The sequence below is a fragment of the Lepidochelys olivacea genome, assembly GCF_965140295.1.
Source record: "Lepidochelys olivacea isolate rLepOli2 genome assembly, chromosome: 8".
NCBI classification, from domain to species: Eukaryota; Metazoa; Chordata; order Testudines; family Cheloniidae; genus Lepidochelys; species Lepidochelys olivacea.
In genome coordinates, this window is record NC_140418.1 from 16,562,590 (window position 1) to 16,582,237 (window position 19,648).

Genomic DNA, 19,648 nt, shown 5'->3' on the forward strand with positions numbered 1-19,648 from the left:
GAAATTTTAATTTTGCCAGATATTCATGTACTAATCCTTTGGACTGAGACCCATTACAGCTCTGGACTGAGATCTGGACCTGCTCAAGTTCATGATTAACTCCTAGGAGAAATTTCAGTTTATGATCTCCTCGGTGCTTACTCCTACTGTGGAATAAGAAGAGAGTCGCCCCATTAGAAGTAATCGTAGTTCAAACATAGGTTAATAAAAGCTCATTAGACTGCTTCAGTGTTGTTTAGTTCTGTGCCCATCCTGGCTGATATAAATGGTAGTCAGCAGGCATATCAGGAACTTCTTTTTGCCCTGTCTCCTAATATAAGAACAAGAGATAATGCAATGAAATTGAAAGGTGAAGAATTTAAAAATAAGGAATAATTTTTCTCACAGTGCATAATTGGACTGTGGACCTCATTACCACAGTATAACATTGAAGGGCAAATAGTTAGCAAGATTAAAAAAGGGCTTGGAGTTTTACATGGATAACAATAGTCAGCATTTTTATAGTAAATACTTTAAAAATGTTTTGAAGGCATATAGAAGCTTATGCTTCAGAGTTTAAGCAAATCTTTAACTACTAGGATTTAGGAAGAAAGTCTCTTTGAGGGCAGATTATCCCAAGTCTGCCTACTGCAGGGTTTTTTGCACCTTCCTCTGAAGCATCTAGTGCTTGCCACTGTTGGAGATAAGATACTAGATTGGATGGACCATGGGACTGACCCAGTCTGGCAATTTCTGTATTGCTGTGTTGTTTCAGACTCAGCTGAATGTATAGGCCCTTTAAAACAGGTGCCTATTGATTATTGACAGTAGATCTCTGATTTCTTGGAACACACTGGGGTTCCCACACTGAGCAAGCTTTAATGTTCAGTATTTTTGTGTGAGAAGTTTCATGTAAAAGTTCAAAACAATTAAATTTGTGTCCGATTTGCATGATGATCACTGAGCACGTGCAGGCACACCTGCCCTTGGAATGAGATTATAAGCACTTGGTGAAAGTTGCCACACCAACCTTTGTGCCCGCCAGGGCTTTTCCTTTGGGTAGCCCGGCACCAGAGTAGTTATAAGTGCGAATGTCAACTTTCAGTTTTGTTCTTCTTCCCCAAGCTAGTAATGTAATATTATTAGTGGCTTCATTCTCTTGATTCAAGGAGATAATATACCAGAGTGAATCCAGAGAGCAATTAACAACGGAACGCATGGTAGCTAGCCAAAAACAATTGCAGAACTAAACACTTGATGTGGTCTGGTTTAGTTACAAAACTGCATATAGAAAGTATACACCTTATGTGTATGTGTGCATATATAAAATACAAATGCAGGCAAGGGCTTTCAAAAGTAAATAGTGATTTTCGGTGCAGTGTGATACCTTAAGGGGGCTTCATTTGCAAAGGGTGAGTGCTCAGGGTTCTGGAAAATCAGGCCTCTTTCAGAGGTCTTAAGTTGGCACCCAAAAAGTGTGGCACCCAGAATTACTAGTCACTTTTCGAACTCTTAATGTGCATGTGCACACACTCTGTGAGTGAGAGAGAGAGAGAATCCATCTTCTAACTAAAAGATACCTTTAAATATGTAAGAGACTAGGTGGAGTGAGGTAATATTTTTTTATTTTTCTGTTGGTGAAAGAGACATGCTTTTGAGCTTGAAGTGTAACTTTTGTAAGTTTTATTGTTATAACTTTTCCTTTCCACATCTCTCTTCCTGCCTATGGAACTCTGTTCCAACTTTTTTCATCCAGTGTGTTGAATTAGCAAGTAGCACTTCAGTCTGTGGTATTTTTAGGACTATCCAGGTTAAGGGCTCACTGTGGAGAAAACTGTTGGAGGATTTGCTTTTAAAAAAATACTCTTGATTTGGCAGACAGAGAACTCGATATTCAAAAATACTCTGTTCCCTACATAGTAAGTCTCCTTTCTTTTGCCAGGAATTTATGAGCTGATGTGAAATTGGAACACTTTGCTCCAGCGTGCCATATTTTTTTCTACTGTTTATTTTTTTCTTAATTACATTTTTAATTAGTTTTAATGATGGTGGAAGGTGCCAGATTTAATAATTCTGGTCTTGAAAACCAGCCGGACAAGTCTGGGTAGGAGTTGGAGCCAGATGGAGCCAACAAAGGGGATAGAACATATAGGATGGCAGAGAAGGTGGTAGGGTTTCTCTGCCTAACAGGAGAGTGTAGTCATCCTGCAGCACTCTGAACCCCATAAAGATTAAAGAGTTTGGGCTTAAGAAGATTGCAGAAGAATCCAAAATAAAGTTAGTAGTATTTTTCTGTAGCTAATGTCTGTTTCACCTCGCCTTCCCAATTGGCGGGTTGAAGGGGGGCAGCAGGGAAAGTCCAAGGGGAAAGAGAGAAGCAGAAGTAACAATTAGCATGTATTTAGTCCCTTTATCTCAGGGGTTTTTTGACACCTTTTATAGACACTAACTTATGAATCCTCACAATATCCCTTTGAGGTAAATGTTATCCCCATTTAACAGATAGGGAAACGGAGTCACAGAGATGAAGTGACTTGCCCAGTGGCACATCGAGTCAGTGGCAGAGCTGGGACTTGCACTCAGAACTCTTGATTTCCAGTCACATGCACCAGTGCATTTGCTCAAAACAGACAAGAGAGTGCCAATCAAAAACTAGGTTAATCAGAAAATAATGCTGGTTCTTCAATGGAAGGATACTCGTACTAAACCATCCTGATTTACCAAGTTGTGGTCATGAAGCAAGCCACAGTCGAATCTAAACTAAATCCTTCTTCTAGCAAGGGAGTTGACAAATAACATCATAGACCAGTGATTATGATCAGAGGCAATTGATCTAAATGAACAAATAATAATTGATTTCTGTATTGTGCCTGTCCATGCAAATTATATACACGTGTAGTACTTTTGCAGTACAGCCATCTCTGGGGTTGGAAATAGCAGCAGGTGAAGAACAGCGGAGTAGGGAAATTTAGATTGTTGACTCCAAATAGAACCGTTGCAAAATGTGCATTGACTCATGAATGCTCACCCCCATGGACTAAAGCATATAAAAATCTATCTGAAAGACCTCCATTTAGTAAGCGCTGTGGAATATAATTTTATTTACTCAGAGGGATAAAGCGTTGTGTTTCCCTTCCTAGGTTTAAAACCTGTCATTCCAAGAAACTCTTTCAAACCATCCCCTTGGGGTACTTGCTAATTGGAGACAAGCCCATTAAGAGTTATAATAATGCTTTTGATATTAAGGTTTTGAGTTTATTAGCACTCACAACAAGTTACTTTCTTTCTTTCTTACTTCTGAGTGGCAAATTTAAAACAGCAGAACCAGTTCTCTGTGACTTGAGTTGCAATGAAGAACGAAGGCAATTGGAAGATGGAGGCCAAGCGGAGAAATCTGGAAGTGTGAAGGCATTGTGCATGCTAGATAGAATGGATATGAAAGTAATTGCTTAACTGAAGCTTGCAGTATATTGTCATGCAGCTTGTCATTCACAGATTCCTATGAGAGGCATGAAATACTTCAAGCATGCTCCTCCTCTTCCATCAGGTTTGGGTTTGTGAGGGCTTTGGTTTGTTTCAAAGTTGAAGTGGCAGAGGTTGAGGAGATCATTGTGAAGATTAGTTTGAAATCTTAGAGCGACCACTTTGTGTGGCTAATTTAATTATTGAATTTAACTGAAACCACCTGCAGCTGCTGTAAAAAGACAAAGAACATCAAGGTCCATATTTATTTCCCTTGCAGTGCCTCTTATAGGGAACCATTTCAGCTGCCAGGCTTGTTTAAACTCTCACATATTTTAAACATTAACAGAATTTGCACGTTTTGGTTTCCAACATTTCAGCTCCCTTTGCTTTTTTGGTTTTTCTTTTAGCCCCTCTATGGGATGTTTTACTTCTCGCCTATTTCATTGAGGTTCTAGTTTCTTGTACAGTGGAACTTCCACAGAAATTCAGAGTAATGTTGCTGGCAGTTGTTACATATGGAATACATTCCTGGATCCCATGCAAACAACTAAACAAACTATCCAGAATGCTGTGGTAACCCTTGAGTCTAAAATCAGATTTTGGAGTAGAATAGTCTACTGCTTGGGAGCCAAATGTTGAGATCCTGGCTTATCCCTTACTCAGGCAAACTCCACCTGAAGATGATGCAACTTTACATAGGTAAATTGGGGTTCAAGCTGAATTAGGACCTCAGGGTGTGGTGTTTTAGTTAGCAAACAAGGTGCAGAGGAGAAGATTGTTAGTGCTAGGGAAACCCAGAAACTCAGGGAGAGGTGATATTTCAAAACCAGGTCAAACTAGTAGTCACTGAAAGTCGTAGCATCTGGTTTTGGTTACCTATGTGAAAATGTTTGGAAGGTATCGATCCAGTTCCTATAGGAAAGTGTCCACATCAAGTGCATCTATTCCATGATTGGTACTACAGATATTGGCATCCCTATCAGGCTTAGAAGGGCCAAGAATTGAAAGGGCAATGACTAAATTACCTTCTTGCCCACAAAGAGATGTCCTGCAGGCCAGAGTCTGGGATGCATTGGTTCATAAACCTGCTGCTGATGTTCTGCAGGTGAGCAATAAAAGGGGTTGGACTGTCAATCCAGCACTTTCAGAATTGCTCCGTTTTTAAAAAAAAAAATTACAAATATTTAGTAATACTTGAGAGTGCTAGCTAATAGAGATGGCATACATGGTAAGAACTGGAGACTGTTGGGTAGTCTAGTAACAGAACAGGCTTGTATCAGACAATGTTAAAATTCTGCCAGATACTGTGTTTATTTCCTGTTGCTCTTTGCATTTTAAGAGACAGATTATATTTTTTACCTTTAAAATGTTTTCTTCTTTGTGACTATAAATTACTTTGTTGGGGTTTTTTTTTTCTTCACTTCAGTAATGCTATATTGAAAGGGATTTGGGAACTTCTGTAACTGGGTTTTAGGATTATAACTAAGAGGTAGAACATAGCTGACTTTCTCGTTCTTAAAACTACTCATTTTCATGAAAATAATAATGCTCAGTTTGTGCACTCTTTTTGGACCTTGGCATGGAGTGGCACCTTAAAGGCTTCTACAGATCATGTCAATACCCACCCCTGGATCTCAGTCTATCAGTCCAGAATGAGCCTAAAATTCAGAAATTAGAGACCTGATAGTCATACTCCAGAAGTCAAGAGGGGGCTTCCAGCAGTTTGCTGGGGAGTCTGTTCTATCAGCTTATAGATCCTATTGCTAGGAAACTTTTCCTGATAGTCGTCCTATGCTTTCCTTTGCTCAGCCCTATCCAATTACTCCTATTCACATCTTCTTCTGCTCCCTCCTTAACATTTGCATCCTTCAGATCCTTGACAGCTATTACATCTCCCCTCTTTTCAAGCCTTTTTCTAAAATGCACATTTGTTAATTTCAGTTGTTCCAGGACCACACTAGTCAAGGTCTTTGAAACCTGCTATTGGCTTATCATAGTGGTATTCAGATGAGGGTATGTCCTGTAGAGATTAAAGATTTTTGTCAATGCTTTGAGATGCAAATTCCTTGTCATGAGAATAAGTCTCTTCATCTCTCCATGTTTTTACTTGATTCATGTCAAATTGGATTAATTGTTGGTGCAATCTTGTACTTATGATCCTATTGTTCATTTGTCATTTTACACAACACTATAGATATGCCTGGTGCTTTCCAGGCAAATGAAGTGCACCTATGGCTGAAGTTCCCTTAACTTTGTTATAGAGTTTCCAGTCACGTGGAGTGGTGATGGAGAAGGGAAAACTTGTGAGAATCAAATCAAGGATTCTGTACTTTCTGAAGTCTACTTTGATTTTCTTTCAAAACACTAGAGATATATACGTTCAAAGGTCCCTTGCTCTAACTGCATGCAGAGTTGATAAATGAGATTATTGTACACATTTATTTTCAGGAAGCTTTTGATATGAATTTTGATTTGGGACAGAGTGGATTGAATCTCAAAACAGTCAAGATTAGGCTCTGCAGAGGTGATGCTTGGAGACCCCTAACCATGAGTAGCTGGTCACAGACTTCATCTGAAATGTAAAGTTGAACAGAGTTTTTCACTGACACGTGGCTAGGGACATCAATTATGAGCTTAGAAGTCTCGCCCCCAACCTCCCTGCACATACTTTTTCATTTGGATCATATAAAAGAAGAAGAATAGTCATGATAGACCAAATACTTTATACCTTATTTAGGAATAACATGCAGTCACCTCGCATGAGAGAACCATCTAAGCCCTGGTCTACACTAGGACTTTAGGTCGAATTTAGCAGCGTTAAATCGATTTAAACCTGCACCCGTCCACACAGTGAAGCCCTTTAATTCGACTTAAAGGGCTCTTAAAATCGATTTCCTTACTCCGCCCCGACAAGTGGATTAGCGCTTAAATCGACGTTCCCAGCTCGAATTTGGGGTACTGTGGACACAATTCGATGGTATTGGCCTCCGGGAGCTATCCCAGAGTGCTCCATTCTGACCGCTCTGGACAGCACTCTCAACTCAGATGCACTGGCCAGGTAGACAGGAAAAGAACCGCGAACTTTTGAATCTCATTTCCTGTTTGGCCAGCGTGGCAAGCTGCAGGTGACCATGCAGAGCTCATCAGCACAGGTGACCATGATGGAGTCCCAGAATCGCAAAAGAGCTCCAGCATGGACCGAACGGGAGGTACGGGATCTGATCGCTGTTTGGGGAGAGGAATCCGTGCTATCAGAACTCCGTTCCAGTTTTCGAAATGCCAAAACCTTTGTGAAAATCTCCCAGGGCATGAAGGACAGAGGCCGTAACAGGGACCCGAAGCAGTGCCGCGTGAAACTGAAGGAGCTGAGGCAAGCCTACCAGAAAACCAGAGAGGCGAACAGCCGCTCTGGGTCAGAGCCCCAAACATGCCGCTTCTATGATGAGCTGCATGCCATTTTAGGGGGTTCAGCCACCACTACCCCAGCCGTGTTGTTTGACTCCTTCAATGGAGATGGAGGCAATACGGAAGCAGGTTTTGGGGACGAAGAAGATGAGGAGGAGGAGGTTGTAGATGGCTCACAGCAAGCAAGCGGAGAAACCGGTTTTCCCGACAGCCAGGAACTGTTTCTCACCCTAGACCTGGAGCCAGTACCCCCCGAACCCACCCAAGGCTGCCTCCTGGACCCAGCAGGCGGAGAAGGGACCTCTGGTGAGTGTACCTTTTAAAATGCTATACATGGTTTAAAAGCAAGCATGTGAAAGGATTACTTTGCCCTGGCATTTGCGGTTCTCCTAGATGTAGTCCTAAAGCCTTTGCAAAAGGTTTCTGGGGAGGGCAGCCTTATTTCGTCCTTCATGGTAGGACACTTTTATCACTCCAGGCCAGTAACACATACTCGGGAATCACTGTAGAACAAAGCATTGCAGTGTATGTTTGCTGGCATTCAACCAAAATCCGTTCTTTCTCTCTCTGTGTTATCCTCAGGAGAGTGAGATATAATTCATGGTCACCTGGTTGAAATAGGGTGCTTTTCTTCAGGGACACATTCCTGCTGGGCTGTTTGCCTGTGGCTGAACAGAAATGTTCCCCACTGTTAGCCACGGGGAGGGGGAGGGTTGAGGGGGTAGTCACGCGGTGGGAGGAGGCAAAATGCGACCTTGTAACGAAAGCACATGTGCTATGTATGTAATGTTAACAGCAAGGTTTACCCTGAAAGAGTGTAGCCACTGTTTTATAAAATGTGTGTTTTTAAATACCGCTGTCCCTTTTTTTTTCTCCACCAGCTGGATGTGTTTCAATGATCACAGGATCTTCTCCTTCCCAGAGGCTAGTGAAGCTTAGAAAGAAAAAAAAACGCACTCGAGATGAAATGTTCTCCGAGCTAATGCTGTCCTCCCACACTGACAGAGCACAGACGAATGCGTGGAGGCAAATAATGTCAGAGTGCAGGAAAGCACAAAATGACCGGGAGGAGAGGTGGAGGGCTGAAGAGAGTAAGTGGCGGGCAGAAGACAGGGCTGAAGCTCAAATGTGGCGGCAGCGTGATGAGAGGAGGCAGGATTCAATGCTGAGGCTGCTGCAGGACCAAACCAGAATGCTCCAGTGTATGGTTGAGCTGCAGCAAAGGCAGCTGGAGCACAGACTGCCACTGCTGCCCCTCTGTAACCAACCGCCCTCCTCCCCAAGTTCCATAGCCTCCACACCCAGACGCCCAAGAACGCGGTGGGGGGGCCTCCGGCCAACCAGCAACTCCACAACAGAGGATTGCCCAAAAAAAAGAAGGCTGTCATTCAATAAATTTTAAAGTTGTAAACTTTTAAAGTGCTGTGCTTAATGTGCTGTGTGGCATTTTCCTTCCCTCCTCCACCACCCCTCCTGGGATACCTTGGTAGTCATCCCCCTATTTGTGTGATGAATGAATAACGAATGCATGACTGTGAAGCAGCAATGACTTTATTGCCTCTGCAAGCGGTGATTAAAGGGAGGAGGGGAGGGTGGTTAGCTTACAGGGAAGTAGAGTGAACCAAGGGGCGGGGGGTTTCATCAGGGAGAAACAAACAGAACTTTCACACTGTAGCCTGGCCAGTCATGAAACTGGTTTTCAAAGCTTCTCTGATGCGTGCCGCGCCCTCCTGAGCTCTTCTAACCGCCCTGGTGTCTGGCTGCGCGTAACCAGCAGCCAGGCGATTTGCCTCAATCTCCCACCCCGCCATAAATGTCTCCCCCTTACTCTCACAGATATTGTGGAGCACACAGCAAGCAGTAATAACAGTGGGAATATTGGTTTCGCTGAGGTCTAAGCGAGTCAGTAAACTGCGCCAGCGCGCCTTTAAACGTCCAAATGCACATTCTACCACCATTCTGCACTTGCTCAGCCTGTAGTTGAACAGCTCCTGACCACTGTCCAGGCTGCCTGTGTACGGCTTCATGAGCCATGGCATTAAGGGGTAGGCTGGGTCCCCAAGGATACATATAGGCATTTCAACATCCCCAACAGTTATTTTCTGGTCTGGGAAGAAAGTCCCTTCCTGCAGCTTTTGAAACAGACCAGAGTTCCTGAAGATGCGAGCGTCATGCACCTTTCCCGGCCATCCCACGTTGATGTTGGTGAAACGTCCCTTGTGATCCACCAGAGCTTGCAGCACTATCGAAAAGTACCCCTTGCGGTTTATGTACTCGCCGGCTTGGTGCTCTGGTGCCAAGATAGGGATATGGGTTCCGTCTATAGCCCCACCACAGTTAGGGAATCCCATTGCAGCAAAGCCATCCACTATGACCTGCACATTTCCCAGGGTCACTACCCTTGATATCAGCAGATCTTTGATTGCGTGAGCTACTTGCATCACAGCAGCCCCCACAGTAGATTTGCCCACTCCAAATTGATTCCCAACTGACCGGTAGCTGTCTGGCGTTGCAAGCTTCCACAGGGCTATCGCCACTCGCTTCTCAACTGTGAGGGCTGCTCTCATCCTGGTATTCATGCGCTTCAGGGCAGGGGAAAGCAAGTCACAAAGTTCCATGAAAGTGCCCTTACGCATGCAAAAGTTTCGCAGCCACTGGGAATCGTCCCAGACCTGCAACACTATGCGGTCCCACCAGTCTGTGCTTGTTTCCCGAGCCCAGAATCGGCGTTCCACAGCATGAACCTGCCCCATTAGCACCATGATGCATGCATTGGCAGGGCCCATGCTTTCAGAGAAATCTGTGTCCATGTCCTGATCACTCACGGGACCGCGCTGACGTCGCCTCCTCGCCCGGTATCGCGTTGCCATGTTCTGGTGCTGCATATATTGCTGGATAATGCGTGTGGTGTTTAATGTGCTCCTAATTGCCAAAATGAGCTCAGCAGCCTCCATGCTTGCCTTGGTATGGCGTCTCCGCACAGAAAGAAGGCGTGGAACGATTGTCTGCCGTTGCTCTGACGGAGGGAGGGGCGACTGACGACACGGCTTACAGGGTTGGCTTCAGGGAGCTAAAATCAACAAAGGGTGTGCCTGTACATCAAGGAGTATTTCAGGCAGGACTGCACGGAGGGTTCCAATAAGAAATGGTGCACCTAAGTTATCGTTCTTATTGGAACAAGGAGGTTAGCCTGGCCTCTGATTGATACATGGCTAGATTAACCTCGCTGCGCCTTCTCTGTGACTGACTGCAGTGTGATCTAGATAGGGGAGGAGGAAAATGAGTCCAAAACAAATCTGGTCTATGTCTTGTTCTGACCCACTCCATCGATCCTTTACATCTTTGGCTGGCAGCAGACAAAAAAGGCGCGAAATGATTGTCTGCCCTTGCTTTCACGGGGGGAGGGAGGGTGGGAACGGGGTCCTGACGACATGTACCCAGAACCACCTGCGACAATGTTTTTTGCCGCATCAGGCATTGGGATATCAACCCAGAATTCCAATGGGCAGCGGAGACTGCGGGAACTGTGGGATAGCTACCCACAGTGCAACGCTCCAGAAGTCGACGCTTGCCTCGGTACTGTGGAAGCGCTCCGCCGAGTTAATGCACTTAATGCACTTTAGAGCATTTTCTGTGGGGACACACACACTCGAATATATAAAACCGATTTCAAAAAAACCGACTTCTATAAATTCGACCTAATTTCGTAGTGTAGACATACCCTAAGTGGAGTCAACCCAGCCCTCTCCTGCTGGTGTCTTGCAGTAGTATGTTGGAGTCTTGCTATTATGCATGTTAGGTCTTCCCTCACCGCACTTAGGAAGGAAAATCAGTGAGGAAAACAAGAAGACATGAATGCTGAGGAGAAATTGCCTTATTTTGCCTAGTATATATTTGCTCAAGAAGGTGAGAGATAGGGTGAGGAGAATCCTTCCTCACCTCTGTCGTTGCCGAAAAACCCGATGTGGGAGCCTCGTGTTCCAGAGTTCTTATTTTAAGCATAATTCATTCACCTCTTCTCTTCCCCATTCTACACTGCTGGCAGAAGCTGCATCTGCATAGAATGTCTGCTGGGTAAGGGCCAGCTGCATGGGTTGAAGCTGCCCTGTTTTTGAAAGCTTGCTACATTTTAAATTCATGAATTAGGAAGTTTAACTGTGAGGCTTTGGGTAGAAGTGGATTTTAAGACTGTCACCTCTCCCACACCTAAGTAGACTCAGGATGGGTGTTAACTTATTTAACTTGAATTTTATTTTGTCTTCCGAATTGAGAAATGCTGCAATGGCAAACCTGCCCACAAGCCATTTCAAAACATGGCTAATTGGTGTTAAAGTGTTTAAAGTTTAGTCCAGAGCGAAGGAGAAGCAGAACCATGAAGACCTTCCTCATTTGAAAGCCATTCTGTGGAAATGGCTTTTTTTTGCTTGGTGTCTAGCTTATGACACCCATAAAACTTTGATAACCCCATGCAGTTTGCTGACAAAATTATATATGCAAGGAGTGTAGGAGGAGAGTACAGAGGCAATAAAATATGCAGCATCGATGCTGATATGTTAGCAGTTCTTTCCCTTTCCCCCAGCCACATCCTGTCTTCTATCAGGTGTCTTTTTAAAAACTCGGCTGATAAAACTGTCATAAAAGCCTGACACCAAACAAACTTCATGAATTATTTATAGCCTAACAAATGGCAATGGATTCAATGCTCCAAGAAGAATCTGGCACAGGGAATCCTTGTGTGATTGCCATTTGCACAGAATCCCTGGGCTAGACTGTGTGAAATAAAGAAGAAACCAAACCTGTTTCTTTCCTTTATTTTACTGAAGGGAGGGGGAGAGGGGTTAAATATGAAATTCTGATGGGGGGGGAATTCCCCTAGTTGATAAAAATGTATTTTAATGATTTGGTTTCCTGTAATATGTAAACCAGCAACGTTTTGCTCCAATTTTACAGATAAACTTTTAACCTCCTACAGCATTGCTATATTCAAAGACTTGGGTTTTTTTTGCAAAACAACACACATCTGCAGGCTAGAATAGCTTTTTTTTTTTCTTCCTGTGACAACTGACCTTCAGTCTCCATACTACTTCTATTCATAGGGGAACTTGCACTTCCTGGAAGAATCCCAGAATTGTCCTCTACAGAGGAATACACTCAAAAGACCTCCCAAGGTTTTGATTGACATTTTTTTTGTTCCAGCACCTTAGTCCCTGAAGCAATTGAGTGGGACAGGTCTTTATTCTGTGGAGCCTAAACGTGCTTTGGGGATGTGTGTGTGGACGAGGATAGACTAGCTACACTCATGGCCTCTGCACAGCTGACTCCACTCCTCAAACACTGCCTCCCAGGCTGCATTACCTTCTTGCAGACAAGGGAGAAAAATCCCCTTTTGTTTAATATATTGTCTGAAGATTCTGCTTAGAGTTTTGGGGTTTTTTTTAAAAGGAGATGATCTTCCTGAGGGGAAAATAATGTAAAACGCTCAATTAAATGTACTCCAAAAGGTGTCGGTCCTTCCCACTTCCATTTCTTTGATTGTCTCCTACTTTGTTTCTTAGCCTCCTTTCTGTACAATTTATTTTCATCTCCTGCGTCCTCCTGGTTTCTCCTTCCTTGAAAATAAAGCTCCTTGTCCCGTCATTATTTTCTGAAGGGCAGAGCATCAATCTCCTCTCCTCCCATTATTTTTGATCCCATTTTCCTATTATGGTCTCTGTCCTTCCATTTTCTGATGTCAGCACCCATTTATCTCCTGGGTTTGCTCTCTTCCCCCTTTCCCATCTTGCTTCCGCCTCCTCCTTTCCACACTCTCATTTCCTCCTCTCTCCCCTGCTCACTTTCTCATTTCCATCACTGTTCCTGCTTCTCTCTTTTACCCCAGGCCTATGGTTAGCAGAGAGAGAGGTCTGGATTGGCTTGGTCATTCCACCAAGTAAATGGGAAAGACCTTGTGATTTAACAGGTACCATCCAGACTGAGCAGCTGTGTCACCCTCCCCTCTAACATGGAGTGCCTTTTACAATGCTTTGCTGCTGTAATCTCCGGCCTGGACAGCTCTCAAACAGCCTCCAGCATGCAAGTCACTCCCAGCTATGTCTGTGAGTGTGCTGCAGCCAGCCAGCCAGCCACCCCTTGGCTCTTACTTGGTTATACTGCAGGGTGATGCCAACATGCTTCCAGTCTTTGATTTTCATCCAGAAATGTATGTCCTGTATTGCCCAGACCTCTCCTGTTCAACACAAGTTTATATAAAGTCTGTTACTTCTTTAACAGAAATAACATGCACACAACTTGCCACTCCAAATGGAGTTTCCCAAACACTTCTATTTAAACATACTGGATTAGATAAAACAATAAACAAGTTTATTAACTACAACCAGAGAGATTTTAAGTGACTACAAGTAATGAGGCATAAAAGTCAGAAATGATCACAAGAAAATAAAGTTTTAATGCTGCTGGTGCCTCACTTAACAAACTATGTCAGATTCAAGCAACGTTTCTCACCATATGCCTTCAGCAGTCTTACTGACCAAATCCTCTAGGTCAGGACCCCTTCTGCAGTCCAGCGCTGCTTCCTTTGTCCTTCAGGTGCTGTGAATGCGGCGGGGGGGGAGTGGGGGGGAAAGCTTGAGATGTTCATCTCTCATTTTTATAGTCACTCCCCCTCTTGAACAACATTTCCAGCAGAGATTCAGGAGACAAAGAGTCTATATGGAAGGATGTTCCCTGCTTCTTTTTCCTCAACTGTTTGAGTGTCCTTTGTTTCCTTTGCTTGATTATTCTGTTCACTGCTTAAATGCACATTAAGCAGATCACACATTCCTTTTTTTAAAGACAGTTCTGTTTGCCAACCTCAGTTCGGAATATGTGTTAATAACACCATACAGTGGAATCTTATAACTTCACATACAATGTTGCTGCACACATTTTATCAGGACAATAATGACCAGCAAATTATGAGTTTTCAGATCTCGGTACAAAGTATGCACTGTGAGATGTAAAATAGTGTGCAGGGTATGGACAGGGGTGCATTCTGTCACAGGCCTAGAGGAGGTTTTGGAACAAATGTATACAGGGGTCCCCAACAAGGTGCCCACGGGTGCAATGGTGCCTGCCAGGGCAGTTGTGTGTGCCCGCAGGACAGCACGCCACCGAAATGCCACTGCCAAGCGCGGCCGCTGAAGAATCGCCCACCGAAATGCCGCCGAGAAGCATTGCCATATTTTGGCAGTGGCACTTCTTGCCGCTGCCACTTCTCAGCGGCATTTCGGCGGTGGGGTGTCTGGCGCCTGCCACAGTCTTCTGGGAATAGAAATATGCTATTCCCACAGAAAGGTTGGGGACCACTGTATTAGACAGCAGTAAGTCACCAGGACCAGATGGCATTGACCTAAGGGTTCTGAAGAAACTCTAAATATGAAATTGAAGAACATTATCTGTGGTACGGAACCTATAATTTAAATCAGCCTCTGTACCAGATGACTGATTGGTAGCTAATGTAACACTGTGTTTTTTGTTTTTTTTTAAAAAATGCACCAGAGGCGATCTTGGCTGGGAATCCTAACTTCAGTACCAGGCAAATTGGTAGAAACTATAGTAAAGAACAGAATTATCAGACACGTAGATGAACATGATTTGTTGGGGAAGAGTCAACACGGCTTTTGTAAATGGAAATCATGCCTCCCCAATCTATTAGAATGTGGACTGGGGATGATCCAGATGATACAGTGTACTCTGACTTTTAGAAAACCTTGGACAAGGTCCTACACCAAAGGCTCTTAAGGAAAGTAACAAGTCATTGGATAAGAGGGAAGGGCCTCTCCTGGGTCAGTAACTGCTTAAAAGATAGGAAACAAAGGGTAGGAATAAATGGTCGGTTTTCACGATGGAGAGAAGTAAATAGCGGAGTTCCCCAAGGATCTGTACAGGGATCTGTTCAGTGTAGTCATAAATGATCAGGAAAAGGGAGGTAAACAATGAGATGGCAAAATTACTTAAGATAGTTAAGTCCAAAGCTGACTGCAAAGAGTTACAAAGAGATCTCACAAAACTGGATGACTGGACAACAAAATGGCAGATTAAATTAAATGTTGATAAATGCAAAATAATGGACTTTGGAAAACTGTAATCCCAACTATACATACAAAATAATGGATCTAAATTAGCTGCTACCACTCAGAGATCTCAGAGTCTTCGTGGATAGTTTTTTTGAAAAATCTGCTCAGTGTGCAACAGTAGTCAAAAAAGCTAGCAGTGTTAGGAGCCATTAGGAAATAAGATAGAAAATATCATAATTGCACTATATAAATCCATGGTATGCCCACACCTTGAATACTGTGTGCAGTTCTGGTTGCCCCATCTGAAAAAAATATATACATATATATTAGAACTAGAAATGGTGCAGAGAAGGGCAACAAAATTGATTAGAGGCTTAGAACAGCTTCTATATGAGGCAAGATTAAAAAGACGGGGAATGTTCTTCTTAGAAAAGAGACGGCTAAGGGGGCATATGCTCCAGGTCTATAAAATCATGAATGGTGTGGAGAAGATGAATATTATTTACCTCTTCACATAACACAAGAACCAGGGGTCACCCAATGCAACTAATAGGCAGCAGGTTTAAAACAAATAAAAGGCAGTACTCCTTCACACGATGCACAGTCAACCTGTGGAACTAGTTGCCAGGGTATGTTGTGAAGGCCAAAAGTATAAATGGGTTCAAAAAGGAATCAGATAAGTTCACAGAGGATAGGTCCATCAATGGCTTTTAGCCAGGATGGTCAGGGACGCAACCCCATACTCTGGGTGTCCCTAAACCTCTGAGTGCCAGAAGCTTGACGACCGGGGATGGATCACTCGTCTGGGACTGCCACTGTCAGAAGACAGGATAGTGGACTAGAGGGACCATTGGTCTAACCCAGTATGGCTGTTCTTATGTAATGGTAGCAATCTTCACTACCTTTTCCACCATCCATAGCACCATGGAGCAGTTAGAGCCAGCTGTTCCCTTCACTTTTTGGGGTCCATTCCCCCTTCCACACACCCCTTTTTAGTGAACTGAAAGTAGCATGCTCTTTCGATTTGCATGGAGTATGGATATCTGGGGATATCTCACTTAATCAATTCCCTGCCATGGCAGGGACCTTGGTCTTTGGTGCACCTCAGTCCAGCTGCCTGTTTTTTCTCTGTGATGCACAATAGTTTAGTCTCTTGAGGGCTATTGGTCTAACAGTAGTTGTTAGGCTTGGTATGGAGGTGACTGGCTTGTGGTTAGTGGCCTGTGATATACAGGAGGTCAATCTAGATAATCTGATGGTCCCTTCTGGCCCTAAACACTCTGACTCTATGAGCAGAGGGGTGTCTTTCCTACTTCAGTTGCTGAGCTGTTCTAAACTAGGCCCCGAGCTGAGAACAAATGCTCCACGTTGACAAGCCGGTCTTTTGACATTTTTTGGTATGACTAAGAAGCGATAAAGACCCTTGCTGATTTCTCTCTGTCCATGCTATTTCAGAATTAGGAGCAATTCACGTAGCTGGAGTTCTGTGGCATAGATCGATTTACTGTGGTAGTGTAGACATAGCCTAATGCAGGCTAGTTCCTACCTGTTCTGACACCGCACTGCGCCCCAGAAGCAGCAAGCAGCAGGTCTGTCTCCTAAGTGGGGGGAAAAGGGGCCATGGGGCTCCACGTGCTGCCCCTGCCCCAGGCACTGACTCCACACTCCCATTGGCCGGGAAGCGGCCAATGGGAGATTGGGGGGGGCAGTGGTGCCTGCGGGCGAGAGCAGCGCAGAGCAGCTTGCGCGCCTCCGCTTAGGAGCCAGACTTGCTGCTGGCCACTTCCGGAGCACAGTATGATCCACGGTGCCAGGACAGGCAGGAAGCCTGCCTTAGCACCCCCCTGTGCCACTGACTGGGAGCCACCTGAGGTAACCCTGTGCCACAATCCCCTGCCCCAGCCCTGAGCCACCCCCAAACCCAGAGCCCCCTCCTGCACTCCAAACCACTCATCCATGGCCCCACTCCAGAGCCTGCAACCCCAGCCAGAGCCCGGACCCGCTCCTGCACCCCAATCCCCTGCCCCAGCCCTGAGCCCCCCAACCCAGAGCCCCCTCCTTTACGCCGAACCTCTCATCCCCAGCCCAGAGCCTGCACCCCCAGCACAGAGCCCTGACCCCCTCCCCACCCCAACCCCTTGCCCTAGCCCAGAGCCCCCTCGCACACCCTGAACCCCTCATTCCTGGCCCCACCCTGCAGTCCGCACCCCAACCCTCTGCCCCTCCCACACCCCTCCTCTCCAGCTCTGTTGGGTCATGGGCAACCGTTTTTTTCAACTGGGTCTCCAGAAAAAAAGTTCGAAAACCACTGGTGTAGGCCACCAAATCATTTCTTGTTACTAAGGTCCTTTGGTCATTCACTTGCATTAATGTACAAGATAATGTGAGAGAATAATTTTTTCTTGTTGCTTCTGAGCTGGCTCTCAGTTGTGAGTTACTACTAATGTCTGACACGAGACAGATTGCAGCTGGAGAGTCCTAGGAGCTTCACACTGTGTTTAGTGCTGGCTGTTCTCAGGGTGTGCTTTTTGAAAGCTCATTTATTGCAAGTAATCCCTAACTCTTATTTGTTTTCTGTCCTTCAGTCAGGTTTCAGCATGTTATTCAGCAGCTCTGTAGATGTTTTTAACACATACTTGCTCTTCAAATTTTTGCATTTCACAGTTGCGTGTGTAGGTGTTTCTTCTTTGAGTGGTGCAATTAAAACATTAATTCCGTTTTCAATGTTCCATGTATTTTATACAGAAGGTGACTTTTCTGGGGAGGGAGGATTGGGGAGAACAGAGGTCATAGAACATAATAGCGGTGCATTTTTGTTGGGGCTTGCCATATGCTCCGTGCGAAGAGGGAGAAAACTGCTGCTATGGCAACAGGTGTTAGTAGTGTGGTTGATTGTGTAGTTCCAGCAGTATACAGCAGTCTGGAGTGCTGGCAATAATAACTGTACGCATAGGAAGCCCTGGGTGGATTCTATCATTACTATTATTGGGTATTTTTTAAAAAGAGAAAAAATCTTGATCAATGAAATGAACTGAAGCTGTAAATAAATGCTGCGCTCCTGCACCTTCAAGCCAAAAGGAATAAAAAGCTAAACAAGGACAATAAGGTCTAATATGTTTTTATTTTGTTGCAAGATTTTTTCACACCAGGTTTCTTCTCGTGGCCTTTCCTGAGCATCTATTAATTTGGTGTTTTACGTTTCAATAGTAAGGCAGGGTTTGTAAAAGTGAGTGTAATAGTCTTGGGGGGGGAAATTCTTCCTGACAAAATAATAAATGCTGTCATACAAATACACTCACTTTATTCGACATAATAATTGTGGGATCTCTTATTTCAAACACAGCAATAATGCTGTTTTCAGATGATGTGTTCTGGACTATGACCAGAATAGTTTTTGTATCACTGCTGGTGAACTTCTCCAAATTCCTTGCCCATTTGATATATACCCTTTGGGGAAACTGCTGCGAACATGAGATGTCTGCTTAGCTTATAGAAGTGGTCTTCTCTCGGGAAAGAACATAATGGTAACTCTCAAGGCTCAGTGACTCAATTGTGAACCCACAATATGGTTTGGATGCAATTGGTATGAAAAGAAGTCAGCTGGGGTGTATGGGAGGGGAAATGAGAATCACCCTCCCTTACTGTTTATTCGTGCTGTCTGTTAAAACCTGATTAGTATGAGATCTATTGATTGACAATGACGTTCCCTCTATGCTAGAGAAATGTGGATGTGTTTTCCTGTACTGGTCCAGGTCCAGTAGGGAAGCTGTAGTGTAGACAGGGTATAGACATTTTTCTTGATGTCTCTGAAGGCAACTCCCAGTGGCACATGGAATATCATTTATGTTATACAGCACCCTCCATAAAGCCTAGCATCTCAAAATGCTTTGCAAAGTAATGAGTTAGATGCTGAGAAACTGAGCAGCTATTATGCCCTCACTGATAGGTTCCACACAGCCTTAGACCAGGGAAGTTATATTGCATTAAACTAACAGTTTCCCAGGGGCTGTCTCCTCAAGTACTAATATGAATCAACTCTCATAATGCTTCTAGGAGAGAGGACAGCAGTACCCTTACCTCTGGAACATTACATATGAATACCAGTCTCGCAGCGCAGTGCCACAAGTTAGAAGTGCCAACCTGCAGGTGCAGCCTTAAAGTGAAGATTCTTTTACCCATCTCTGTTGGCTTCCCAGATGGAAATAAAACTATTAGTTGGAATTTGAGATCAGATCCTTGCCTTACCCCTCACTCCCAGCTACTCTGTGCCACCTCCTGCATAGGTCACATTGCCGCTTGCTCTCTCCACCCTGGGCCAGTGGAGTGACCCTCTGTCAGGGTTTCCCCCTAAGCTTATTTTGACCAGCTTAGGTTAAAAACTTTCCCAAGGCACAAATTTTGCCTTGTCCTTGAACAGTATGCTGCCACCACCAAGTGATTTAGACAAAGAAAAGGGGAAAGGACCACTTGGAGTTCCTTTTTCCCCAAAATATCCCCCCAAACCCTACACCTCCTTTCCTGGGGAGGCTTGAGAATAAACAAGATGAGCACAAACCAGCCTTGGATTTTTAAGACCCAAAAAACCCAATCAGATTCTTAAAAAACAGAACTTTATTAGAAGAACACAGAAAGATAAGAGAACAACTCTGTAAGAGCAGAATGGAAGATAATCTTACAAGCAAACAGATTCAAAACACAGAGAGTCCTTCTAGGCAAAAAGTTACAAAAAGACACAAAAACAGGAA

General features: G+C 44.2%; 2 protein-coding genes across 2 annotated transcripts in view; both read left to right on the top strand.

Moving 5' to 3' along the window:
• Positions 1–19,648, top strand: part of ARHGAP26 (Rho GTPase activating protein 26) — a 305,883-nt gene that overhangs the window by 193,941 nt on the left and 92,294 nt on the right. The gene's annotated exons all lie outside the window — the stretch shown is intronic.
• On the top strand, positions 6,576–8,251 carry LOC311525643 (uncharacterized protein; the record flags this gene model as incomplete). The annotated part of the gene is made up of 2 exons (XM_084637945.1): positions 6,576–7,155; positions 7,731–8,251. 2 exons carry the CDS (start codon positions 6,576–6,578, stop codon positions 8,249–8,251), a joined length of 1,101 nt encoding a protein of 366 aa, XP_084494071.1.